At 37.7% G+C, this 27,754-nt stretch overlaps 2 protein-coding genes and 1 pseudogene across 13 annotated transcripts; 2 read left to right on the top strand and 1 right to left on the bottom strand.

Moving 5' to 3' along the window:
- On the top strand, positions 1-27,733 carry LOC114287631 (uncharacterized). 12 transcript variants are annotated; one of them, XM_082884649.1, is made up of 12 exons: positions 5-143; positions 754-2,005; positions 16,333-16,485; positions 16,572-16,643; positions 17,343-17,578; positions 18,421-18,560; positions 18,827-18,948; positions 21,179-21,289; positions 21,382-21,498; positions 25,019-25,108; positions 25,200-25,291; positions 27,515-27,733. In XM_082884649.1, the coding sequence occupies exons 2-5, from the start codon at positions 761-763 to the stop codon at positions 17,448-17,450; spliced, it is 1,578 nt and encodes a 525-aa protein (XP_082740775.1). In that variant the 5' UTR covers positions 5-143; positions 754-760; the 3' UTR covers positions 17,451-17,578; positions 18,421-18,560; positions 18,827-18,948; positions 21,179-21,289; positions 21,382-21,498; positions 25,019-25,108; positions 25,200-25,291; positions 27,515-27,733. The 12 variants fall into 12 exon arrangements, with proteins under 12 accessions (XP_028086833.1, XP_082740775.1, XP_082740778.1 ...); XM_082884652.1 differs by lacking the exon at positions 25,200-25,291 and adding an exon at positions 25,748-25,825 and having other exon boundaries at positions 27,515-27,605; XM_082884653.1 differs by lacking the exons at positions 25,019-25,108; positions 25,200-25,291 and adding an exon at positions 25,748-25,825 and having other exon boundaries at positions 27,515-27,605.
- Positions 12,220-15,146, top strand: LOC114287635 (uncharacterized). Its single transcript, XM_028231045.2, has 2 exons — positions 12,220-13,964; positions 14,056-15,146. Exons 1-2 carry the CDS (start codon positions 13,453-13,455, stop codon positions 14,693-14,695), a joined length of 1,152 nt encoding a protein of 383 aa, XP_028086846.2. The 5' UTR covers positions 12,220-13,452; the 3' UTR covers positions 14,696-15,146.
- LOC114287636 (ADP-ribosylation factor-like protein 8a pseudogene) lies at positions 21,752-22,335 on the bottom strand (annotated as a pseudogene).
- Positions 27,734-27,754: the final 21 nt, after the last annotated feature.

The following is a 27,754-nucleotide window of genomic DNA, read 5'->3' as shown; positions in this document are numbered from 1 at the left end:
AAATCGGTTGGTTCGTCATAGGTACCCGCCCCATGTTTTGACAAACAGCGGGTCTTGTATTTTACTTCACTCTCTCTCTCTCTCTCTCCCTCCCCTCCGGCGCGGCGACTCTCTCCGTCGGCTCTGACCACGGTTCCGGCTAGGTGAGTCTCTGTCTGGTTCTCTCGTTGTCTCTTTCATAGTAATTGTTTCTCTGAGATGGGTGTGTTGGAGCTATGGGTAATCTTCACTTTCCTTCTTGTGTTCTCTTCACGAGTTCATTTGAATTCCCTAAACCTCACATGCAATTTGAACGATCTCAAGGCCCTAGAATGAATGATTGGAAAACTAAACTGGTTATTGTATGTATGAATCGATGCTTCAATTATAGAATTAATATTTTCTTTGACTCTTGATTGGGTTCATCCAAGTTTAGTTGTAGCTATTGATTCTGTTTCTCTGATTTTTTATTTTTTATTTCAAAACCAGAAGCACAATTTTTTGTTCGACACGGCAGATTCTAAAAATCTAGTCCAAGAATTGTTTTTATTTTCCAAACAAACCACAATTTTATTTGATGAGGTTTGATTGGTTATGATTATATGTGATGGTTCTGTGGTGATTTTAAATCAAACAGGCTGCTGATTTTTATTCAAAACTTCTTCTTTTTCCCCCCCACAATTTGAATAGTGCTGCCAAATAAAGTTGGGAACTTTCTTCATAATTTGAATTCCCGAATTAAAACTATAAACTTAAGTAGTTTCTTTAATGCAGCTATAGCATGTGCTTGGAGATGCAATTCATGTTCCATGGCAAGCCGCATTCAGGTTCATTTGTTCATGGCAGCTCGCCACTCTTCCCTGGTTGTCTGAAATATCTCAATTGTCAAAAAAAATTCCAGATATTTAATTGTTCATATCATCCCCTGCAATGCAATAGAGTCATAGATTTTGATGTTAATGCAATTGGGAGTAGTTCAAATACCATCAAGAGCTCAATTTCACACCCATGTGGTTCCGAAACTAGAGAGGAACTTTCCCGCGAGGGATACAACAATCTTATATGTGAGCTGTGCAGAGTGGGGGATGCTGATGAGGCTATGGCATTGCTTGCCCAAATGGAGGCTCTGGGCTTTCGTCCAAATGCAGTATCTTACACTTTCTTGATTACAGCTCTTGGAAATGTTGGCAGGACTTTGGAGGCTGATGCAATTTTCCAAGATATGATACGTTTAGGGTTTAAGCCTGGGCGAAAGGTGTACAATGTCTTGCTCAGAGGCTTCTTGAAGAAAGGCCTCTTAAGGCTTGCAGATAAGGTTCTAGTGGCAATAGATGATTTGGGTATTAGGAGGAATCAGGAAACATATGAGATCCTTCTAGATTATTATGTCCATGCTGGGCGCCTGCCAGATACCTGGTCAGTTATTGGTGAGATGAAACAAGAGGGGTTACAACTAAATTCATTTGTGTATAGCAAGGTTATTGGACTTTACAGGGACAATGGGATGTGGAAGAAAGCAATGGGCATTGTGAGAGAAATAAAGGAGACGGGGGTGCCACTGGACAAGAGGATTTACAATAGCATCATCAATACATTTGGGAAATATGGCGAGTTAGGAGAAGCCTTAGAAGTGTTTGAGAAAATGCAACAAGAAGGCATAAAACCTGACATCACAACATGGAATTCGTTGATCAAGTGGCATTGCAAGTTTGGGGATGTTGCTAATGCTCTTGAGTTGTTTGCAAAGATGCTAGAACAAGGGGTATATCCTGATCCAAAGATCTTCATTACCATCATTAGTCGTTTGGGGGAGCAGGGAAATTGGGATATGATGAAGAAGAACTTTGAGAATATGAAATGTAGAGGGCATAAAAAAAGTGGAGTCATTTATGCTGTTTTGGTTGATATTTATGGTCAGTATGGAAGATTTTTGGATGCAGAAGAATGCATAAATGCTTTAAAGTTGGAAGGCATTCAGCTTTCAGCTAGTGTCTTTTCTGTGCTGGCAAATGCTTATGCCCAACAGGTGTGTTCCCCTTTCATTGGCATACTAAATTTCTAGGGTAAATATATGATTCCTAAACATAATTTTCTTATAGTTCTTCATACATTTTGTTTGTACTTAATATAATTTATATTTTCTTCATACTTGGCTTGGCAGTTGGATGGCACTATATAATTTATCATATGATTGAAACCTAGTGGTAGAGAGAAAATGTTGAAAAATTTCGGTAATGGGAAGTGGATAGTGAGTTCAAGATGTAAAATTTGCCATTAATTTGCAAAAGCCAGAATTGAGCACATCCCATGTTGCTTGTAATTTCATGGTTGAACACCTTTTCTTTTTGTTTCATTGAAGAAACTGAATGCGGTGAAGTAAATGATATCATGACATGGAGAAAACTCACGGTTTTATACATTTATTTAGAACTGAATCAAACTCTAGCAAGTAGCAACATAAGTGTTTTGGATATCTTGGAACTTGGGAAGTGTGCTTTGTTTGAAAGATGCTTTTGAAGCAGGAATTAAACTGTTTGGGAAAGACAACTTGGAAGCTCAATTGGGTGATTTCATTTTGTTTATATGGTTTGTGTTAGAATAGAAAATAGTATTACTTATATTTTATTCTTATTTGATTTTATTTTCCCTTGATTGATGTTGATTGGTGTAATGGGTTGGCCCATAATTTATGCCTTATGGCACTCCTGTAATTATTCATTATTATCAATATAAAAGGAGATGAGATCTAACTCATTCCCTATATGTTTATCTTCTTTAAACTTACATGGTATCAGAGTGATCAATAGTGGTAGGAGGAAGTATAGCAAAGCGGCGACTTTCCTCATTCTGCACAAAAGCAAAGGCTTCTTGGAGAGATGGAAGCACATCCATGCCGAGTACTCTACTCTGAACAGGATTATACTCCACATTTACACCCTCTAAGAACTTGAAGACCCGCTCTTTCTCCACAAACTTCTGGTGACCAGTAGAATCAGTGGGACACACAAGCTTGTAATTCTAAAGGTGATGAAGTCGCTTCCACCCATTGCTAAGGAAAGCAAAATACTGGAGGATAGTCATCTCACCTTGTACTGACCTCTCAATGGAGCGATGTAACTCAAAAGCCGATGAGAAGTTCCCTTTCCTGGAGTAAGTAGTCGTTATGACCTCCCAAATATCTTGGACAATGTCCGTAGACAAATAGCCCTCTCCAATCTCCGGAACCATAGAATGGATCAACCAGCCCATAATCAGAGAATTGGTGATCTCCCACTGGTTATAATGAGGGTCTATGATACTGGGTATCTGGATCCTCCCATCAACAAATTCCATCTTCCCTCTGCTCTTCAAGAAAATAGTCAGACTCTGCGACTACTCTAGGTAATTTTGACCATTGAATAGGGAAGTGGTGATTTTAAAGCCAGTGTTGAAGTTATTAGTTATAGTGGAAGGGATAACAGAACTCTCGCCCTAAGGTAGTTGAGAGATAGTAAATTTACTAGTCAAATCTGATATAGACACTCTACTAACTATTCCTCAAACACGATGTCAATCACAAACCCGGAAGATGAGAATAAGCACAACAGTAACTATAAAAGCATAATCAAATAATCTGCAGTGAGAACCACTTTCCCCTAATAGGATCGTGGGACACGCATTTCAAAGGATAGACAACGGGTCACATCAAGAAGGTGGCGATTTTTCTGTTCTGCAACACCATTTTTTTGAGGAGTATTACTGCAAGAAGTTTGGTGAATAATGCCATGAGTTGCAAAATAACTAGCAAGAGCAGAGTCAAGATATTCTCCCCTCTTATCAGAATGCAAAATTTTGACAACCGTCCTAAACTGAGTGCAAACCATGCTGTGGAAGTTTTGAAATACAAAAAACACTTCACTCTTGTCTTTCATCAGATATACCCAAGTGGTCCTAGAACAATCATCGATGAAAGTGACAAACCATTTTTGACCCTTTAAAGACACAAAACGGGAGGGACCCCACATATCAGAATGAATCAAAGAAAAAGGAACTGAATTTTTATTAATAGAAGGAGCAAAAGAAGCTCTGTATTGTTTTTCAAGTTGACAAGACTCATATTGAAAATCAGACACATTATTTTTCTCAAAAACAAAAGGAAATAAATACTCAAGTAGTAAAAAGGAGGGATGTCCTAAGCGACGGTGTCAAAACCAAAGGTCTTCTTTAGAGGATGGTAACTGAAGAGATGAATGAGCCAACTTGTCTGTCTAATCCAGAATGTAGAGACCATGTTCTTCTCTACCACGGCCAATCCTCTCCCTCGTGATAAGGTCCTGAAAAAGACAATAATCAGGAAAAAACGTCACGCTACAATTTAAATCACGAGTAATACGACTCAAAGATAAAAGGTTAACACTAAAATTGGGAACATGGAGTACAGAGAATAAAGGAAGGGAAGAAGTAGCATGAATTAAACATTTCCCTGACACAGACGGTCAACTTCTGGATATTGCACATTTGTTGGAGGCAATCTAGTCACGTGACGAAGTAAGAAACATAATGTGGTTGCTAGATCTAGTGCTGAGGCAGAATTCAGGACTATGGCACAGGGCGTATGTGAGTTGCTATGGATTAGATTATTGTTGGGAGACTTAGGGATATATCAGACTGATTCCATGAGATTATACTGTGACAACAAGGCCACAATCAACACAGCTCATAATTTAGTTCAACATGACAGAACCAAGCATGTGGAGATTGATAGGCACTTCATCAAGGAAAAGCTCACTAGTGGCACCATATGTACTCCATTTGTGAAGACTAGGAGTCAACTAGCAGATGCTCTCACTAAGGGAATAGGGAGCAAACCATTTCATGGCATTTTCAACAAGTTAGGCATGAGAGATATCTTCGCATCAGTTTGAGGGGAAGTGTTAGAATAGGAAATAGTATTACTTATTTTTTATTCTTATTTGATTTTATTTTTCCTTGATTGATGTTGATTGGTATAATGGGTTGGCCCATAATTTATGCCTTATGGCACTCCTGTAATTACTTATTATTATCAATATAAAAGGGGATGAGGTCTAACTCATTTCCTATCTCTTTCTCTTCTCTAAACTTATAGTTTGAACCTCATCCTACACTTTCTATATCTACTTTTTGCTTTTTGAAAGTTAAGAATTATATTTATCTTACATTCAATACCCTAAAATTATGCTTATGTCCTTTGTTGAGGACTAGTAATTATCATAAAGAAAGGAACAAAAAACATTAAGGCCTGGTTTGGGGTGTTTCAAAAAAGCCAAAAAAGTTACAAAAAAAACAAAAAAGTTATCACTATTCACAAATTAAAAATATTAAAAAATTAATATACATAATATTTTAATCAAACAAACTTTACACAATTTTCGGGGCTGAATTGACCCTTTAGTACCGTGAGAGGGGAAAAAAAAAGAATTACATATATAAAATCACTAAGTTGGACGGAAATGTTGGGCCCATGGGGGCCACCACGGGTCCCGTTTTGATAATCCGAACCGTTCAATATGTAGAACTCGTCCAGAACTATATGCCTATAAAAAATTACGTTAATCGGAAATCGCTAACTACATGATCAAATCAGTTTTGTATAAAAAATGGATGGTGTTATAGTTAACAGTTGACAAGAAAAAATAACACGATCAGATAGCTATTGATATCCAAGCAACGTGATTTTTTATAAGCATATAATACTCGACGAGTTCTACACATGCCTCTAGCCCATTCATTTGGCCTAACAAACATTATCCACCATTCAAATTAACGAACTTATAAGACTTACATAGAAGTAAGCAATTGGACAAACAAAACATTTCAGATAGCTTTATTAAGATATTACTCATAGTGATCGGCTGGATGATTTGACTTAGAAAATATGAGGAAGAAGAACTCCGAAAATATGAGGAAGAAGGAATATATTTCTGTTATATTCAAAATTTCTTATCTTACAAGACCAAATGACACTCCTTATATAGGAGATATTACAAACATCATTATAACCCATTATATGCCACTTACATATTATATATTACCACTATCTACCACTATCATATTATATACATTGCCACCAACACCACTATCATATTCTATACATGCCACTATCTACCATCAACACCACTATCATATTATATACATGCCACTATCTACCACCAACACCACTATCATATTATATACATGCCACTATCTTATTATATACATTAACACAAATTTCCAGCACTCCCCCTCAAGCTGGTTTGAAGATATCTTCCATAGCCAGCTTGCTAGTCAGCTTATCAAATTGCTTCTTGTGTAGTCCCTTCGTTAGCACATCAGCTAATTGTTCACCTGTTGGAAGGTAGGTCATACAGATTATGCCAGCATTGATTTTCTCCTTGATGAAATGTTTATCCACTTCTATATGTTTTGTGCGATCATGTAGAACTGGATTATGAGCTATAGATATAGCTGCTTTGTTGTCACAATAGACCTTCATAGGTGTCGGGTGAGAAAGCTTTAATTCTTCAAGAATTCTTTTAATCCACATTACTTCACAGATTCCATGGGTAACAGCTCTGAACTCTGCTCTTGCACTACTTCTAGCTACCACATTCTGTTTTTTACTCCGCCATGTAACTAGGTTCCCACCTACAAAGGAGCAGTATCCGGATGTTGATCTCCTGTCTGTAACACTTCCTGCCCAGTCTGCATCTGTGTATACTTCAACTTGAAGATGTCCATGTTTCTTGAACAGTAAGCCTCTCCCTGGAGTTCCTTTCAAATATCTTAAGATCTTATAAACGGCCTCAAAGTGCTCTGCCCCTGGTGAGTGCATGAACTGACTTACCATGCTGACTGCAAAGGCAATATCAGGCCGCGTATGAGACAAGTAAATCAATTTCCCTACAAGTCGCTGATATTGTTCCCTCTCTTTGACTTCTTCAGCCTTAGCAGCTTGTAACTTCAAGTTAGACTCGATCGGAGTCTCCATCATCTTACAACCAAGCATACCTGTTTCTCCAAGGAGATCAAGAACATATTTTCTCTGATTAACGAATATACCTTCCTTGGATCTTGCAAATTTCATTCCGAGGAAATACTTGAGGGCTCCCAGATCCTTAAGGTGAAATTCTTTTGCGAGTTTCTCTTTGAGGGCTGCTAACTCTGCTTCATCATTACCAGTTAAAATGATGTCATCAACATAAACAATCAAAATTGTAATTTTACTGTTTTTTGAATGTTTATAAAATATTGTGTGATCTGCTTGACTCTGCGAGAAGCCACAACTGATAACTGCCTTCCCAAAGCGTTCAAACCACGCTCTTGGTGATTGTTTGAGTCCGTATAATGACTTGTTCAATCTGCATACTCTGTCGCTTCCAAGTCTCTGCTCAAATCCCGGCGGTAGGCTCATGAACACCTCTTCTTCAAGATCACCATTGAGAAATGCATTTTTAATGTCAAGTTGATGTAGAGGCCAATCTGAATTTAGTGCAAGAGATAACAGTACTCTGATGGAATTTATTTTAGCAACAGGAGCAAACGTCTCCTGATAGTCGATCCCATAAGTTTGAGTGAAGCCTTTAGCCACCAGTCTCGCCTTGTATCTCTCAACGCTTCCATCTGCGTTACATTTTATCGTAAACACCCATTTACACTGTTTTCTTGTCTTTGGGTAGATCAACTATCTCCCAAGTACCACTTCTCCTTAAAGCATTCATCTCCTCCATGACTGCTAATTTCCAATTCGGATCATCCAATGCTTCCTGTATATTCCTTGGAACAAACAAGTGTGAAATCCTAGATGTGAAAGCTCTATGGTTTTTAGACAGTCTTTGATAGGAGAGGTAATTTGCAATAGGATGTTTAATGCAATTTCGGACACCTTTCCTAATTGCTATAGGAACATCAAGGTCGGAAATAGAAGGAATAGGATTACTTAAAATTTCGATGCCAGAACTCGGGTGGACATTCGAGTCATTAGGATGGACATTCGGGTCATTATTCCTCAGATGAAATCGCTTCCTAGTATAAACCTGAAGCTCAGGATTTAGATCATTTTGTAGTACTTCTCCCCCTAAACAAGAATCTTCTTGACTAGGCACCATAGAACTTGGTTCTCCTAAGTGATCATTATCAGACAGATGTGGTTTTTGTGTAGGATAAATGACATTGGGGAGCGGGATAGAAATATCCCAAAAACGATCTTCTACTCCACTTGTCTCCCCCTGAAGAGAAGTGTTGGGGAAATAGGATTTTGTTTCCACAAATGACACATCCATACTCACATGAAATTTCTTGGTTTGAGGATCGAAACACTTATACCCCTTTTTGTTTGAGGAATAACCCAAAAAAACACATTTTATAGCACGGAGGTCAAGTTTTGAACGAAATTGACTGGGAACATGAACATAGGCAGTACATCCAAAAACTTTGGCGGGTAAATCAGAAAACAACCTCGTGTCAGAAAAAAAGTTTTGAGACAATCAAAAGGTGTTTTGTATGTTAACACCTTTGTAGGCATCCTGTTTATCAAATAAGAGGCTGTTAAAATTGCTTCACCCCATAAATATTTAGGAACATGCATGTAAAACATTATAGCACGTGCTACTTCAAGTAGATGTTTATTTTTTCGTTCTGCAATGCCATTTTGTTGAGGGGTATCCCAACATGTAGATTGATGAAAAATCTCCTTTTTTTCCAAAAACTCACCCAACTGCTCATTGAAATATTCTGTTCCATTATCAGAATGTAAAATACCAATTTTGATTTGAAATTGGTTTTCAATCATATTGTAAAAATTTGTGAATAAATTTTTCACGTCAGATTTTTTATTCATCAAATAAATCCAACATAAGCGGGTATGGTCATCAATAAATGTAACAAACCATCTTTTACCAGAAAGAGTAGTGATTTTAGAAGGGCCCCAAACATCACTATGAATCAAATAAAAAGGTTTGGAAGCCTGGTAAGGTTTTGGCAAATAAGTAGAGCGATGAAATTTTGCAAAAATGCAACTTTCACAATGAAAAGAAGAACAATCAATCCCTTTAAATAATTCTGGAAATAAATGTTTCAGATAAAGAAAATTAGGATGTCCTAGCCTATAGTGCCATAGCATTATTTTTTCTCGAACAGAGATTGAACTAGTACTATTAAAGCTCTGAGCTTTTTTATTACTAACAGGTACTTCATCAAAGTAGTAAAGACCTTCAAGCATCCTAGCACTCCCAATCATCATTCCCGAGTTCTGGTCCTGAAATTCACAATGGGATTCAAAAAATGTAACACGACAATTAGAATCCTTAGATAGTTTACTGACAGACAAAAGGTTACAGGCTAAGTTGGGGACGTGAAGAACAGCATTGAGATTAATTTTCTCAGTTAGTTTAATAAATCATTTTCCTGCAATAGGTGAAAAACTACCATCGGCTATTCTGATTTTGTCATGACCAGAACAAGGGAAATAGGTACTAAATAAATGGGAAAAACTAGTCATGTGATCGGAGGCACCGGAATCTATGATCCACGGAGAGAAGTTTAGGCAAGAGAAGGCTTTAGGATTTCTACCTGTTTGTGCCAACAAAACACTAGGAGTACCGGACGAGGAGTTGGATTTTATCAGCTTTAAGAGTTGATCAATCTGCTCTTTGTTGAAGGAACCTGAATCGGCTTCATTAGCGGTAGGAAAGCCACGATTCTTCTCTCCTTGTTTGCTGCTTTTCCAGTTGACAGGTTTGCCATGGATCTTCCAACACGTTTCGCGTGTATGGCGAGGCTTGTTGCAAAAATCACACCAGACCCGTGGCTTATCATCAAACCTGCGCTAGTAATTTGCAGCCTTGTTGGCCGCAGCATCGCTAATTAAAGCAGAAATTTCAATTGATTCACCAGTACCTTTTTTCTTAAGCATGACGCTCCTTCGGCTCTCTGCCCTTCTGACTTCGGCAAATACTTCGCCAATGGATGGGAGAGGAGGTCTGCCAATAATTCTTCCTCGCACTTCATCGAACTTAATGTTGAGGCCGGCAAGAAACTTGTAAATACGGCTGTCTTCCACAGTTTTCTTGTAGTGGTTGCAGTCGTCAACCGATTTCCATTCGTATCTGTTGAAGATGTCAAGATCCTGCCACAACCTTTTCAACGAATTGAAATATTTGGTGACGGAATCATCTCCTTGACGAATCTCTCCCAACTTCAAAGTTAATTCGAAAACTTGAGATTGATTTCCTAGGTCAGAATACATCTAACTAACATTATCCCACAATTCTTGTGCAGTAGCATAGCACATGTAATTAGAGCTTATATCCTCCTCCATGGAATTGACCAACCATGTCATAACCATGGAGTTTTCAGCGTCCCAACTGTCGAACAGCGGATCATTAACAGCAGGAGCTTTCTTGTCACCAGTGATGTAACCGATCTTTCCTTGCCCACGGATATACATCCGGACAGATTGTGACCAGCGGAGAAAATTATCACCATTTAGGCGGATGGTGGTGATTTGGACCGAGTGAGAGTTGGACGTTTTCACCGGAATGGCAGCGGCAGGGGTTGAAGTGGTTTCGGACGTGACTTCCGACATGGCTATGACGGTTTTAGGGCTGCTGTGTTTTTTGTTGCTCTGATACCAACTTAGAAAATATGAGGAAGAAGAACTCCGAAAATATGAGGAAGAAGGAATATATTTCTGTTATATTCAAAACTTCTTATCTTACAAGACCAAATGACACTCCTTATATAGGAGATATTACAAACATCATTATAACCCATTATATGCCACTTACATATTATATATTACCACTATCTACCACTATCATATTATATACATTGCCACCAACACCACTATCATATTCTATACATGCCACTATCTACCATCAACACCACTATCATATTATATACATGCCACTATCTACCACCAACGCCACTATCATATTATATATATGCCACTATCTTATTATATACATTAACACAAATTTCCAGCAATTTGCCCTGGAGCTTGACCCTACACATTACATAACACATATGGGTCACAAATGATTCAATCCGTTCTTAATTCACATATTCCTCTTCAGACTTTATTCTTACCCTTTTAACTCATTTACAATGCTCAATGCGTGCCTAAGAGTGCTTAGAAGTGAAAGAGGACGGAAAACGAAACATAGAACGCATTTACAAAATTTCAGAAATAGGGGTCCCTGCTCGAGCGGACCGAATATGTCTGCAAAAGTACTGGCTGCCTCGTTTTTACGCTCGAGCGTGAACTTGAACGCTCGAGCTAAAGGTCATCCTACATAGCTCCCCGCTTGAGCGTGAACTTCCCCGCTCAAACGGACATCCATGCCTGCAAAAATACTGGGAGTCCGTATTTTACGCTCGAGCGGCGGTTCTCCCGTTTGAGCGGACGTCAAGAAATCTGGGTTTTCCAGAACTGATCTTGAGCTCAAATTCAACATTCAAATCAACATATCTTGTATATTATCGCTCAAATTTCACATATACATATACTAACATGGTACAAACACCAAATCTATGAAGCATGGACATTCCGAAAATGGTGCCGTGGCAGTGTCCTACACGCGGACACACCGGGGACACGTACGGGACACGCCCGGGACACGCCAGATGGCGTGTCCCTTTAATTTAATGATTTTTTTGGAAGGGGACACGGCAGGGACACGGCGGAGACACGCGTGTCCATATCTGGACACGGCGGGGCTATTTTTTAAATTTTTTATATTTATTTGGGGTCAAAGTATAATATTTAAAAAGTTAAAAAAAAAAAAAACCAACGGGCAAAGCCCTAATCGAACCACTGAGGGATTAAATGAGTAAAATCAGACCTGCGAAGCCCTCCTCTCTCTCAGTCGAAGCCCTCTGAAGTCGATCGAAGATCTCTCTCTCAGTCGCAGCCCTCCGAAGTCGATCGTAGACCTCCAATCCAGTCGATCCAGTCGTCTGTTTCAGTCGATCCAGTCTCTGTTTCAGTCGATCCAGTCGTCTTCGACCTTCGATCCAGTCGTCTTCAAAGGTAAGCCCTCTTTTGCCTTTGTCTCTCTCTTTCGCGCTCTCTCTCTCTCTCTCTCTCTCTCTCTGCTTTGCTTTCGGTTCGACTGAGACTGAGACTAATTTTTATTTTTATTTTTATTTTTATTATACGTTTATATATAATTATATGTGAGACTTCTTTTATTTTTATTTTTATTTTTATTTGTTTATACGTTTATATATATATAAGACTTTTTTTTTTTTTTTTGTAATTATATGTTTATATATATGTATATATATAAAGCTGTATTTAAAAAATAATAATTATAGGTTTATATATATATATACAGTATGTAAACTCTGTTTTTTATTTTTTATTTTTTATCCTTCTAATGTTAATTTTAATTTATAGGAAAAATGTCTAGTTCAAATTCTGCCAATAACACACAATCTGCCTTTGATGCTGAAGATGATAAGCCACTGTGGAAATATGTGACTAGATTAGAAAAATTTGGTGCAAGATGGGGGAATTATACTTTTCAATGTAACTTTTGTCGGGTTACACGTAAAGGTTCATACACTAGGGTAAAAGTCCATTTGATGCAAATTAAAAATCAGGGGATAGAAGTGTGTCCAAAAGCAACAAGTAAGGATAAAGCTAATTTTGAGAGAGTAATTGCAGAAGCAGAGTTGAAATTGAAAAACTCTAGGTTGAAGAAAGTCCCATTGCCTCCTCCTAGTTCAAGTGCATCATTAGGTTTATGTTTTAATGAACCAGAGGAGATGTATGGATCAAAAAGGAAGAGGTCAACTGCTATTGGGAGTGGAAGTAGTAGTAACCCTGTTCTGAAAGCATTTAACATTGGGGCTCGAGAAAGACTAAATAGTGAGATAGCTAGAATGTTTTATTTAGCAGGCTTGCCATTTCATTTGGCAAGAAATCCTTACTATGTTAGTGCATTTACTTTTGCTGCAAATAACAACATACAAGGATATGTACCACCTGGGTATAATATGTTGAGAACTACATTGCTTCAAAAAGAAAGGATAAACATTGATAGGTTGTTAGACCTTATTCGAGGCACATGGAGAGAGAAGGGTGTGCGTATAGTCAGTGATGGATGGAGTGATTCCCAACGGAGGCCATTAATAAATTTTATGGTTGTTACCGGAGGTGGGCCTATGTTTCTTAAAGCAATTGATTGTTCAGGGGAAACAAAAGACAAGTATTTTATTTCCAACTTGATGAAGGAAGTAATTATGGAGGTTGGGCCTAAAAATGTGGTTCAAGTAATTACAGATAATGTTGCAAATTGCAAGGCAGCGGGGCATCTAATTGAAGCACAATTTCCTCACATCTTTTGGACTCCTTGTGTTGTGCACACCCTCAATCTTGCCTTGAAGAATATTTGTGCTGCCAAGAATGTGGGAAATAATTCAGTTGCATTGGAAGAGTGTAATTAGATTAGTGAGATTGTGGGTGATGTGATGATGATCAAGAATTTTATTTGTAATCATTCCATGAGGTTGGCAATGTACAATGAGTTTGTGAGTTTGAAGCTTCTTTCAGTTGTCGAAACACGCTTTGCTTCTTCCATTGTCATGCTTAAGAGGGTCAAGTTGATAAAGCAAGGTTTCCAAACAATGGTAATCAGTGACAAATGGAGTTGTTATAGGGATGATGATATTGGTAAGGCCAAGTTTGTGAAGGATAAGTTGTTGGATGACTTTTGGTGGGATCAAGTCAACTACATATTTTCCTTTACTACTCTTATTTATGACATGATTAGAGTTTGTAACACCGATAGACCTTCTCTTCACTTAGTATATGACATGTGGGATACAATGATAGAAAAAGTGAATATGGTGATATATAAGCATGAAGGAAAGCGACTAGAAGACGAGTCTACATTCTATAATGTAGTACATCAGATTCTTGTAGACCGGTGGAACAAGAACAACACACCACTTCATTGCTTGGCACACTCATTGAATCCAAGGTAATTACAACACAATTTACTATTTTTATTAATTTAAGTTTAATATTATTCTTTCATATTTATAATGAGTAGTACTTTTTTTTCATTTTAGGTATTATAGTGATGTGTGGCTTCATGAGGATCCAAGCCGAATTCCCCCACATAGGGATGAGGAGGTTTGTCTTGAGAGAAAAAAGTGCTTGAAAAGGTTCTTTGATGATCCAATGGAGCGCACTAAAGCAAATTTGGAGTATGCTAAGTTCTCAACAAAAGAGGGGCCATTTGCTGACATTGATTCCATTGGAAATAGATGTGATATGGATCCTCATAGTTGGTGGGTTGTTTATGGTGCATCTGCACCCACTCTTCAATCTTTGGCTTTAAGGCTACTTGTGCAACCTTCTTCTTCATCATGTGTTGAGAGGAATTGGAGTATATACTCTTTTATCCATTCAATGAGAAGAAACAAGATGACACCCCAACGTGCAGAGGACTTGGTTTTTGTTCATAGCAACCTCCGTCTTTTATCAAGGAGAACCCCACAATACCTTGAAGGAGAGACCAAGTTATGGGATATTGCGGGCGACACATTTGATTCATTTGATGATGTTGGGATGCTTGAGGTTGCAAATCTATCACTTGATGAACCTGAGATGGAGGTTGTGTTGTTTACAGATGATGGAGGTGCAAACGAAGAAAAAGGTGGTGATGCTAATGATGATGAAGATGTGCAAGAAATTGGATCTATTTGAAGTTTTGAAAGGCCTACTTCTTTTCTTTTCTTTTCTTTTCTTTTTCCTTCTTCTTTGCCTCTTATTTAGTGCTTTTGTGAAGAATATTGATGGATGTTGGATGTTGGATGTTTTCCCCTTATATTTAGGGTTGGTTTGGGATGTCCTAAAAAAGTGCACTTTTTGACTTATTGGTGGGTTTGGGTTGGGTTTGATGTGATGTGTTAGAGAGGTGATGTGATTTAAATAAGATGATGTGACTTAAATAAGATAGTGACTTTTTGACTTTTTGGCTTATTTAGTACATGCCAAACTAGCCCTTATTGTTGGATGTTGGATGTTGAATCTTTTGCCTCTCTTATATTTATTGAATTAATGGTATTATGTTATTGTTTGTTAATTTTGATTTAGAATGAATGTAATACGAATCTACATAACACATAAAAATATATATATAAAAAAAAAAAAAAAATTCGCCGTGTCCCCCGCCGTGTCTGTGTCCCCATATTTTGGAAATTGCCGTGTCCCGTGTCCGTATCCGTATCCGTATCCGTGTCCGTGTCCGTGTCCGTGCTTCATAGCACCAAATTACAACATTATGAAGCTCAATTCCATGAATTACTTACATGCATGTTCCAAATTGCACAAACTTGTTTCCATCATAACAATTCCATGAATTTCAAACCCATCTTCTTATGGATGGTACATGCATGTGAAACACAACTTCTATTCTCAACTTAGATGATGAAGAGATGGTCAAAATATGAGCTTCAACTAAAATCTCACATGGTTTGTACATTTTGTGCTCAAACATGCAATTTCAAAGCAATTTCTCACATACATGTGCATATTGACTTCCAATTCAACAAAACCAACTCAATTCCATCACTTATAACACAATTCTTGCTCTTAATCATCAATCAACTTTAAATTCACAAGATTACAACATTAAACTCCTGAATTTACTTACCTAGAGGCTCAAATCTTTCAAATTATAGTTAGCTTTTGAGTGTGGCTTCAAGATTACCAAGTTCCCTAGCCAATTCTCTTCCTTGAGCTTCCTTTCTCACTAATTTTGGCTCCCCTCTGTCTCTAGAGCATAATTTCAGATGTTAGAGCATAATTTTAGATGTTGAGCTCAAAAAAAAACAAAGTGAGGGTGTATAATGGCCCTTTAAAAGCTCCCTCTCAAATACAATTATTTAATATTAAATAATTGGGCACCATTTCATTAATTTAATCTATTTAATTTGATCCGAATCAATTTCCAATTAAATTTCACCGTAGGCTCTAAAAATTATGTCAATCACAATGGCGTAGTCAATTTCGGGTTTTGTGGCCGATAAGACCTTCAATTTAAATTCCAAAACAGATAATCAAACAGATATTCCTATGATGAACAGATAGAAATTCAAAACCACATATTTTCACATAAATGGCACACAAAATCATATTAGACACATAATCATATTCATAATAAGGACCAATTAGCATAATATGGAACATGGTTATCACACGTACAGTGCTCAATTATTTAAATCTTGCTTACTTTGTGTGAAGTAATGCATGATAATATAATCAAGAATATTTTTGCAAGTTATTTATTGCTTTATGCCTACTTGTTCAAAACACACTTAATTATTTGATTTTTTGTGCAGGGATTATGTGAACAGACTGTAAAGGTTCTTCAACTCATGGAAGTAGAAGGAATTGAACCAAACCTTGTAATGCTGAATGTATTAATCAATGCATTTGGTATTTCTGGAAGGCTTTCGGAGGCATTATCTGTTTATCACAGTATAAAAGAAAGTGTAGGACCTCATATTTCTTGATCTATTTACTTCTAAAATACACTGCTAGATTGTTTGTTACTGACAATAGTCTTGTTGTTCTGAAGGGTGTTAGTCCTGATGTGGTTACCTATAGCACACTTATGAAGGCATTTATGAGAGCAAAGAAGTTTGACCAGGTCTGCTATATCTTAGTCTTGATCTAATAATCATATCTTGGTGAAAATTTTACTAGCACATTCTTTCCAAGTTACACGCATCATTTCTTCCATTTTAATTTCATTCTGCTTGGATTTTCAGGAAGATTTAAAAGAAATGAAAATTTGAAATTTATTGCATGTTCAAGAGTGTCTAGTTTTATGCAACTCTCGCCAATGAAATGTTGCCTAACCCTTGGAATTTATTTCTGCGTTGGTCCTTGCTTTGTGTCTAGGAGACTGATCCTTAAATCCCCAAATTATAGGACAGAATGACATGGATGAATTATTGAATTCTTCAATTTATCATCCTTTATATTTTAGGGCATACTAAATTGTGAATGGAAAATATCCAACATGGCTTTTTTGCTAGTATTGAATTATACTTGCAACAAAATAGTGACCTGAGAAAGCAAATGGGCTAAATAATACTGAACAAAGAGTATGTTCCTTATCCCCAGTTGGACATGCCTTTGTGTGCATATTCAATTTGTGTGTGGGACACACATGTAGTGGTTGTGTTGTGTTGTGTTCAAGATGGGTACTTCATTTATTTTAAAGTGCAAGTGTAAAGTAAAATTTAGATCCCAATTTTATGAGAGAAATTAGAGTTCCAATTGAAGAATTGTATTTCCTTTCTACAGCTTTTTAACCAATTCATTTAACTGGTTTTCTGACCAGATCCCTGTAATATACAAGGAGATGGAATCTGCTGGATGTACACCGGATAGGAGGGCTAGAGAAATGCTGCAAAATGCGTTAATGGTCCTTGAACAGAGACACTTATAGTGTTACATTTGATCTCCAGCTCCTTTGCCTCTGCCTGTAACAGACTGTATATATAATCATACTCCAGAGTACTTCTAATACTCGTAATCACCACGATTTCTGGGATTCCAATCATATTGCTGAAGCAGGTAAGGATTTATTTTCGACCATGTGATATTTGGATATCTCATTACATGTTCTGCTTTTGATACGTAAGTGCCCATTTCATTTTAATTCACTCTGAATTCTCACTCAGTACTGTCTTTGTACTCCCATGTTTCTCGTTGTGCTCATGTTTGAAAAGTTTGCCTACTATTATTCTGAAATGGCTGCTGTGCCTTGCCTCACACTTAGTGCAGAGGCTTTGACCCTCTTGATTGGGGGTGTTTGGGATGAGAAGTTTGGGCTAAAATAGCCAATAAAGACAAAAAAATGTTAAAATAACCAACAAGACAAAATGTCACATCCTACACATCAATCAATCACTTTTTTTGTCACAACCGTATATTCAATTACAAAAAAATCCACAAATCATCCCAAACACTACTTTTTTTCATCTCATAAAATAGCTAAAAAGCCAACTAAAATAGCCAAGGTCCCAAACGGGGCCGATATATTTCTCAAAATTGAAGGCTTAAGAGGACCAAAAGTACTGCAATGAATTTTTTTTTTTTTGGAAAGTGAATACTAAACTAAAAACATTATCCAGAATGTTGTTGATGTGCATCTTTCCTAATTACTAATGGAGTTTGGGGCCTTGAATGCTAATGTCATGGTATTGCACATTTCTCTCTTTCCTTCTTTACGTACATGTGTTCATATATAATACATACAATTCTTTCTTGTCCCTAATCCAAGACAAATTAGGAAACTTGAAGTTCCATATCTGATACTCTTCTGTTTTGGCATTATTTGTATGGTTTTCTAACATTCCAGCAATGTCTATACTGCTTTCTTTTGCTCTTAGATGAATGCTAAATCTCTTTTGCAGCACCAAACTTGAAGTTTTGGGAATTGTGGTTGCAGTGTCAAAGAATGGTGAATGACAAGAACTGGACTGTTTTCTCTTCCCTCCCAAGTCGCAACTTAGCTGGTCAAACTGCAAATTGAGCATTGGTTTGGATCTCTGAGGTATCTTCTGCTCTCTTGGATTTCATGTATGTATACATCTGTTCAGGTAGAGAAGCATTGATTCCCTCCCATTGTTGGCAGATAGATACCAAAAGGCATGTCCTTTCCTAGAACATATATTCTACAGATGATCAGATGATATGCCCGGTTCAATGTCCACCATAGAGCCATATGCGTGTCATAAAAAAACCAGTGATTTTAAGGTGAAGAAACTGAATTATCAACTAAGGATTTGGAATGTGAATCTTGAAATTGAATAATTGCAGGAGGCTCAACAATAACTGGAAACAAGAAAACAAAGCTGAAGTGTTTGAATGTGCAACATCAATGTTGTCTCCATCCGTTATGCTACAAGTCACAAAGTTGAGATTGGTTCCCAGAGAAGATGGTAACATTCGAAACTGGTTGTTGTCTTGTGTAATTGTATATGCCCTAGCTATTTATCTGCATAATGACTCTCTGTGGGTGTAGGATGTGACTCTTGCAATGGTTATGTTTTACCCTCCATATAGGGTGTTAGAGTTAAACAGTGACTGAAGCAGACAATAGTGTCCATTAGATTTCTTGATTCATGATATCATCTTATCTTCTGCTGGTATTATGCATGCTTACAAATTAACCACCCCAACTGTTGGTCCCCCCTTTCTCTCCCTCATAAACACTTGGATGACAGTGGCCCCCACTCTCTCTGTGTGTTGTAGCTATTAGGTAATGTTGACAATTGTGGTTCCCTGTGCCCTTTCATTTTTGTCCTTTCGATTTAATTCTGCTAAATTTCTTTTTGCATATGACATGAAAATAAATATCAATGGGAGCACTGGTGATCATTTGGTTTATCATGTTTTTACATTTGGCATGCTGATTAAAATATTAGTTCAGTTGTTGAGTCCCAATTAGTTATGCTGGTGCCACTACTAGAAAATTGATTTTTTGCGTCTATTTTTTTGTGATTGTCTGATTAGCCGTGGCAAAAAAAAGAAAGAAAAGGCGACGGTATAATGAAACGCAAGCAGTAGTAAAAGGTTCCTATTTTCTTTCATTTATTTGCGCGCTTTTCTTAGTTTTGCCCTAGCAGACTCACTCAACTCTCTCTCTCTCGTTCTTGCTTTCTGCCTCGCTCTTGCTCTCACTCACCTGCCCATCGTTGTCTGAAGAACTCCACCGGTATGAATCTCTCCCTCGATCTCTCAATCTCTCTGTTTCTGTCTCGATCTCTCTTCCTCTCTTGATCTCTCAATCTCTCTTTCGCACAATCTCGCTCTCTCGCTATGTCTGTGTACATCTCTCGCTGCAATTTGCTCGATTCATCGCAGAGAAACCCTAACTCTGCTAGTAGACTGCATTGAAAAGGTCTCTTGGAGTTCTCAAATACAGCAGAGTAAGCTCACCTATCATGCATTTCATCTATCTCAAAATTCACCTACGTTACACACACACACTTAGACTATCTTTGAGCTTCATTGTGTACAAATCAGGTACCTACTCTCTTCAAATTTCCTTTGTTTTTTCTATTTAGTTTGTTTCGATTCGTTTCATATCTGTACTTGATCTGGTTTTGTATCTGAGAATTCCTGTGTTTTTATTTTTTGCACTATAATAATACATTTTTTTATTGATTTGTTTGTTCTCATTTGAGTTTGAAATTGCGTTTGATCTGGTTTTGTAGATCAGAGTTCTTTGGTTTATTGTGATTAATTTAGTTATCTTTAGATTCAGTATTTGCTCGTCACATTGATATGGATCACAATCTTATGATTGCAGTTCTTTGTAATTTTATATAGCGTTAGTCAAATGAAGTTTGAATGATAGGTACTCTTTGAACTACTTGGATTGATCAAATTACAATGACAGCTTATTATTAAATGTCTCTCTCGTTATGCTGCTTGTTTTCTTCACATTCAGATTCCAACTCTGTTAAAAGTTCCTTTGTTTTTCTATTCGGTTTGTTTTGATTTGTTCTCGTTCTATATTGAGTTCTTATCTGTACTTGATCTATAGCTCAGAATTTATTGTTGTTTTTTTATTTTTTTTTTTTTTATAGTATAATCATACACTTTGTTTTATTCAATTCCAATGTTTTGCTGCTCAATTTTTTACAGTATAATCAAATTCTCTCTATTTCTTTGAATCTCTATGTTCTTACACCATTGTTTTTACTTGTTTTGTTTTTTGGCTTTTCAATCTATTAATCTTTATCACCTGATTTTGATAGGAAATTGTTTTTGTTGTTGTTGTTGTTTTTTTTTTTTTTTTTTTTTTTTTCCCTAATGCAGCGCTCGGCTTACAAAAGCATATCAAACTGCTGCTGTTCTATTTGAGGTTTTGAAGGCTGTTAATCTGACAGAATCTCTTGAAGTGGCAGATGAGGTGAAACTGACAGTTTGTTGATTGGTGATATTTGAATAATATCAGTCCCTCGATGGAACTTCTTGTATCAGTTTTGTCTAGGCTAAGACTAACCCACTTCTATTTAGAACTTTGTTGTGCTTCTGGTAGTCTTCTTTCATATTGAGTGTTGATGTATCTGTATCTAGTTTGTTTGTTTGTTTTGTATATATATATATATATAAGTTTTTTTTTAAAAAAATAATAATAATTGGACATACATATGCATGTAGATTTTGGAAGCTCACAGTAAGGTTGAGGAAAAGACTGCGATATATGTAACTTATAACATACTTCCTCTTGATCCTGACAGCTCAAATCAAGCAATCATGAAATATCCTGAGGTTAGTTTTTGAATATCTAGAGTAGTGTTCTTGACCTTTTTGAATTATATCTTTAAAGTACCTTTTTTATACCTTGGTTGTTTAATTTACAGATTCAAGTTTCTGTTTCTGCACTTCAAAACACCAGAGGGCTGCCATGGCCCAAGGGCCACAAGAAGAAAGTAGATGAAGACATTCTAGACTGGCTTCAGGCTATGTTTGGATTTCAGGTGACTTTCTTGTTGCTTTCGATCACTTCTTGTTAGAATTTACCATCACCTACCACCACTACCACCTCACCTACTCCACTAAACCCCTCCACTAAACCTAACCCACTACACCACTACCACCTCACCTACTCCACTAAACCTAACCCACTACACCACTATCACCATCCACTACACACCATCCACTACACCTACATCTATATAAGGAACTATTTGTAATAGACAGAATATAAATAGACAAGAACATCAATATTCATCAATAAATAATATCAATAGATACATTTATTCTCTCTGTATTTTTCTCTTTATACATTGATTATTTTACATGGTATCAGAGCTATAAGATTTAGGCCTATACTCATTTCTTTCCGGCGGGCAGCCGTCCGGCAACCTTGCCGTCGCTGCCCGCGGGAGTTTTTTTTCACCACATATCACAAACACTGTACCTTCCAGAGAGAGACTTTCACAGATCTGAGAACGAAGAAGACAAATCTCCGGCGACTCACCCACTGAGCCTAACACCAGCAAAGGAATACCGCTCAGTGATGGTTTGCTCAGCAAATCATGGAGTTCACTTCTTGAGATGTTGATGTTGTCATGATCAGCAGCATCAACAACATAAACAATAGCAGAAACTGCACGACAATATCTCTCCCACATACTACGAAATCTGGGTTGACCTCCAAGATCCCACAACTTTATTGTAACATTCCCTTTAGTTACTTTCCTCATATTGAATCCCACTGTAGGGATCATGTCTTCACTATATCCACCAGTAACAATGACATTTACAAGTGAAGTTTTTCCAGCATTCTGCAGCCCTATCAAAGAAAGCTCCATTTCCTGCTTAAAGAAGAGGACAACACGGCATCGTCTGTATATATGGAAAATTGGAGGAGTGAGAGAGCTAACCCTCGAAGCCAATTGAGAAAAGCTTCCCAGAGACCCATTGATGGTGAGAGAGAGAGAGAGAGAGAGATCTGACCTCGGGACAGCAACAAAAAAAAAAAAAAAAAAAAAGTGGTGCGCATGGGGGAGGGACGGACTCACAAACCGACACCCTATCCCTCTCTCTCTCTCTCTGGTATATTCCCTCTCTCTTTATCCCCCCATCATAATTGCATCCACCACCCCACTTTTCTTTATTTTATTTTATTTTTCGTAATCAACACAAAAAAAAAAAAAAACCTGCCGACCTCAACAGGCAGTATGGGCGCCTCCCCATATCTCTAGCAACTTTTTATTTATTTTATAATAATAATCATAATTATTATTATTTTCTCTCCCCTCCAGGACATCCCCCACTTTGTCACCTTTCCCACCATTAAGTCTAATGAAAGGAGGAGACAGCACATGGACACACACCGCAGCACATAGTTCAAACCCATTTTCTTTTCTTCTTTTCTTTTCTTTTCTTTATTTATTTCTTTTAATCACCTTTTGCACCTCACTCACTGACTCCCTCACCACAAAAATAGCATCCCTTTATTTATTTATCTTCACTTTCTTGTGTTCCATTTTTCACACAAAAAAAAAAAAAAAACAAACAAAACAAAACAAAAAACAACAACAGTGGCATTTTTATTCATCTCCGGAATCACCCCGAGCACAATTTTACACAACCAAAAAAAAAAAAAAAAAAAAAAAAACACCACCACAACCAATCACAACAGTGGCATTTTTTCTTCTCTACTCTGCTGCCGGTCTCTTCTTCTTGCCTCCGTCCTTGGCGGCCCTTGCCGGTGTTGCCTCCGTGTTTCCCACTCCACTGGGCATGATCACTACTCCCTGCTCCTCCACTGCAGCATATGGCGGACCTCCAAAACGGAACATCACGGTGGCCTTCCGCTTCAGCTCCTTGTTTTCCGCCTTTAGCACACTTATCTCTGCTCGCGCATCCTTATACATGCGTTGGAGCAGAGCAAGCTGGGAGTTTAACTGCTGCACCTCATTTGCCCTACTCTGCAGCCGGTTCGACAAGTTTGTAACCGCAGTCATGGTTTCCACACATGACTTCAAGGTATACTGATTGGCCTCCACATCTGACTGCACTGCCATTCTTTGCTCCACCGACCGCATCGGAAAGTTCAACGGAGCAAACTCCGGGGCGCTTGGTTGAGGTTCTAGTGCCACCGCACCAGTTCTCTCTCTTGTTGACTCGTTGAGGTCGGGAAAGAGGGTGAGCAGTCCACGGGAAGACGAAGCCATTTTCTGGGCAACAGAGTATTACAGCGTATTACAGAGTTTCTCTCTCAGCAACCGCAGAGTTTTTCAGAGGTTTTGTAGCAAGTTTTGTCTCTGTCTCAGCCTCAGCATCAACCTTGGTTAAATAGCCAAGGCAGCCACGCGCATCGCGCGCCTCTTGACGCCAGCCGACCAACGGGCGCGCAAGCCAAGGCGCCCACGTGCCTCGCCATCATGTCCGGCACGTCTTTTTATGGATTGGGCACGCCTTTTGATGGCACGCCTTTTGAAAGATTGGGCACACCTTTTGAGGGTGCGACTTTTTATGGGTCCGACAAGACTCTGTAAACTGTCCCGACATAGATTCCGGTTAGTTTCTACAAGGGTCCGACAAGACTCTGTAAACTGTCCCGACATTGATTCCGGTTAGCTCCTTTATGGGTCCGACAAGACTCTGTAAACTGTCCCGACATTGATTCCGGTTAGTTTCTACAAGGGTCCGACAAGACTCTGTAAACTGTCCCGATATTGATTCCGGTTAGTTTCTACAAGGGTCCAGCAAGACTCCGTAAACTGTCACCACAACTGTCACAACATTGTCTTCTACAACGGTCCGACATGACCCCGTAAACTGTCTTCTACAACGGTCCGACATGACCCCATAAACTGTCTACTACATCGGTCTGACACCACCATACAGTGTTCTCTACCACGTTATGACACCCCCATACAGTGTCCTCTACAACGTTATGACACCACCATCCAGTGTCTTCACCAACGGTCTGACACGACCATACAGTGTCTCCTATCCTCTTTTATTTTTATGTATTTTCTTGTTTTGTTACTCTCTCCAAACTCAAGTTGGTTAGTTTCTATCCTCCTTAAGTTTGCGGGGGGCTGTTAGAATTTACCATCACCTACCACCACTACCACCTCACCTACTCCACTAAACCCCTCCACTAAACCTAACCCACTACACCACTACCACCTCACCTACTCCACTAAACCTAACCCACTACACCACTATCACCATCCACTACACACCATCCACTAATTTACCATCACCTACCACCACTACCACCTCACCTACTCCATTAAACCTAACCCACTACACCACTATCACCATCCACTACACACCATCCACTACACCTACATCTATATAAGGAACTATTTGTAATAGACAGAATATAAATAGACAAGAACATCAATATTCATCAATAAATAATATCAATAGATACATTTATTCTCTCTGTATTTTTCTCTTTATACATTGATTATTTTACACTTCTTTTCATTTGAATCTTGATGGGAATCTGTTTCTCTAACTATTGATCTGCAGAAGGATAATGTGGCAAATCAGAGGGAGCACTTAATATTGTTGCTGGCAAATGTGCATATTCAGTGATTTCAGCCTGATCAGCAGCCCAGGGTATTCTGCTCACAAATAGCGTTGGCTCATAATATTTTATTTTGTTTAAAAACACTTAGTTATTCATAACATATACCTCATTCATGTTCAGTTGGATGACACCGCACTTACAGAAGTTATTAAGAAACTTTTCAAAAACTACAAAAAATGGTGCAACTATTTGGGTCGCAAAAGCAGTCTTTGGTGAGTGGAGATTTTTACTTTCTTATTTTTTTTTATCATTTTTATGGCTTAGTGGAATAATTATATTCTGATTAAGAATGACTTCTTCCTCCATTATCCATATATCTCTCATTTTCTTTCTTGCTAATCAAACATTGACTTGTAGGTTATCTTAAAACTTTTTTTAGTTCATCATTGTTGTATGTTGTGGTTAATTTTGGTGATTGGTTTAACAGGTCTGCAATTATAAGTGAATTCTAGTTACTTACAATTCTTATTTTTCCAGAATTGTTATCTGCTCTGCTTGAAATATTTTTCCAACTCCCTGATGATGGTACAACCGAATCATATTTTGGTTAAATTTATGCTCATAAATGGTTACTTTCGATTTATGGTCTCATAATGCAGATGACTTTAGTCCAAGTTGTAGCATGTTTCCATCACCTCAACTTATTGTTTAGGTGAATTTGTTTTCAGGTTAGACTTCAGCTACAAATCTAACAATTGGGGCGTCGGCCTTCCACCAAAAGAAAAAAATGAAAAAAACTGGCCCCTGTAAGCATTCAGTTATTTCCTTTTTAACTATGGATTTATATAGGTTACACCCAAACTTCTTTTGGAGTTTAATTTTTCTATGCATACAATTCTATTTCTTGGTTTACCCCTTGCTTTATAAGCATCCAGTTTTATATATAATATCTATAATAAGCTTGAAGGTGTTGTTTCTTCTTCAGAATTAAACCAAGATTAGCAGATCCATCCTTCAAGCCTCAGAGTAGTCACATTCTTGCTGCTGTAGAGAATTTTTTAAATGTGTTACAAATTAGGTACTCTTCACCACTTTTCTGATTGAGGACAGCAAATGCCATCCAGGTTAGAACAGCTATTATTACACTTTCTATTTAATAAGAAACTGTGGCATGACTGGTCAAGGGGGCATAAGGATAAGGAATTGGTTGGAAAGTTTGCAATTATAGATAATTTGGATTATAAACAAGGGGGCATAAGGATCATGGGGTGCTATTCCTTTGTTTAAAAAACGCTGCGAACACCTGTTTCCAACAGCAAGGGAAAGAAGAGGATCTTTTTAATTCTCCTCAATTAGGGGGTAGCTTGTGTGATTAAATGATGATTTTGTTGCTGCTGATGGAGACAGGTAGCAGCATCTATAGTTAGTTCAACTTTGAGAAAATTGTTTATTATGACAACAATGAACTGTTTCTGAATTATGTCCTAGATTAGATGTTGATGGCACCAGAAAATGACTTTTAGGAAGTAAGACAATCATTTTTAGGCATCCTTATAGTCATTCAATTAGTCATGAGTCTGTGCTGATGGAGACATGGGGTAGCATCTGTGCTTAGTTCAAGTTAGACTTCCTCAACAGAGTGCTTAATTGAGGCATGTTGCTTTAAAAGAGAACATCTATGAAGCAGCAACTACATTGTTCTTAGAAAAGGAAATTCTGGGATAATAAAGCTGAAAACCAACTACATTGTTCTATAGATGAAGAGAACAAAACAGTCCATTTGACAGCATTGGAGGGAATAGATTGCTTGGAGTTCTATAAGAGTTGTAACCTCATCTTTCAGATCATTCCCAAAGGAGAGACCAAAGTGGTGAAAATTACAATAGAGTATGAGAAATGAAATAAGGATGTCCCTGATCCACAGAAATATCTGAACTACTTGATTAATCTCTTTAAAGATGTTGATTCTAAGCTTGTCCAAGCTTAATGCAATGGCTATATATGAATAATGGTTATAGTATGACACTATGTAATAAGAGCTGGGAGCTCTAGTGTTGATGCTTCCTAGTTTCATTCTTATGACACTACAAAAAATGAAGGTTTTAGAGACTAAAATTTAGGGACAAAGTGTGGTTTGTTTGGATCTAACATTTAGAGATTAAAGAAAATAACACCACTGTTTTCACATTCTCAAACACGGCTAAGTGTGGTTTGTCTTATACTTGATTTGGTTTTGACTTAGTTTTAATCTTGTAGGGATAGTGCCATGTGCTTGTAGAATTATGTTAAAACCGAGGCAGGTTTTGCACTGCATATCTCGTTGTTAAATTTGCAATAAGAAATATATAGCCTCCTGCTATTTGAAATCTGGATTGTGACATGTTACCTTTTTTCAATCTAAGTGCACTATACCCATAGGAGTGATTAAAATTGATAATTTTTATTTTGGCAGTATATAATTTTTATCATTAATGCCTGAAATTTTTGTTGCATAGGTGCAATGTGGTGATGTGGAATTTGAAAAGAAAATCGATGAGAAGATTGGCCAGTTCACCGATAGAGTGGAGAAACACCCGAGCAAGAAAATTGATGAGAAGATTGGCCAGTTCTAGATTGTATTTTTTTCATAAAAGAACTTTATCCAAGTTTTTAGTTGAATAACTTTCACGTATGGCTCCAATTTTGAGACTCAAATGGAATGTTCAATTAAACTACAATGCGCTCCAATTTTGAGA

This window comes from Camellia sinensis, chromosome 8 (assembly GCF_055761805.1).
Source record: "Camellia sinensis isolate YWXY chromosome 8, ASM5576180v1, whole genome shotgun sequence".
NCBI lineage: Eukaryota > Viridiplantae > Streptophyta > Magnoliopsida > Ericales > Theaceae > Camellia > Camellia sinensis.
Note: the sequence above shows the minus strand (reverse complement) of the source record. Positions and strands in the feature narration are given on the sequence as shown.

Coding starts and splice junctions, on each gene's coding strand:
- LOC114287631 (XM_082884649.1), top strand. CDS start 761: ATGTGCTTGGAGATGCAATTCATGTTCCATGGCAAGCCGCATTCAGGT. Junction 16,486..16,571: donor ATCACAGTATAAAAGAAAGT/GTAGGACCTCAT, acceptor GTTGTTCTGAAG/GGTGTTAGTCCTGATGTGGT. Junction 16,644..17,342: donor GAGCAAAGAAGTTTGACCAG/GTCTGCTATATC, acceptor TTTTCTGACCAG/ATCCCTGTAATATACAAGGA.
- LOC114287635 (XM_028231045.2), top strand. CDS start 13,453: ATGATGATCAAGAATTTTATTTGTAATCATTCCATGAGGTTGGCAATG. Junction 13,965..14,055: donor GCACACTCATTGAATCCAAG/GTAATTACAACA, acceptor TTTTCATTTTAG/GTATTATAGTGATGTGTGGC.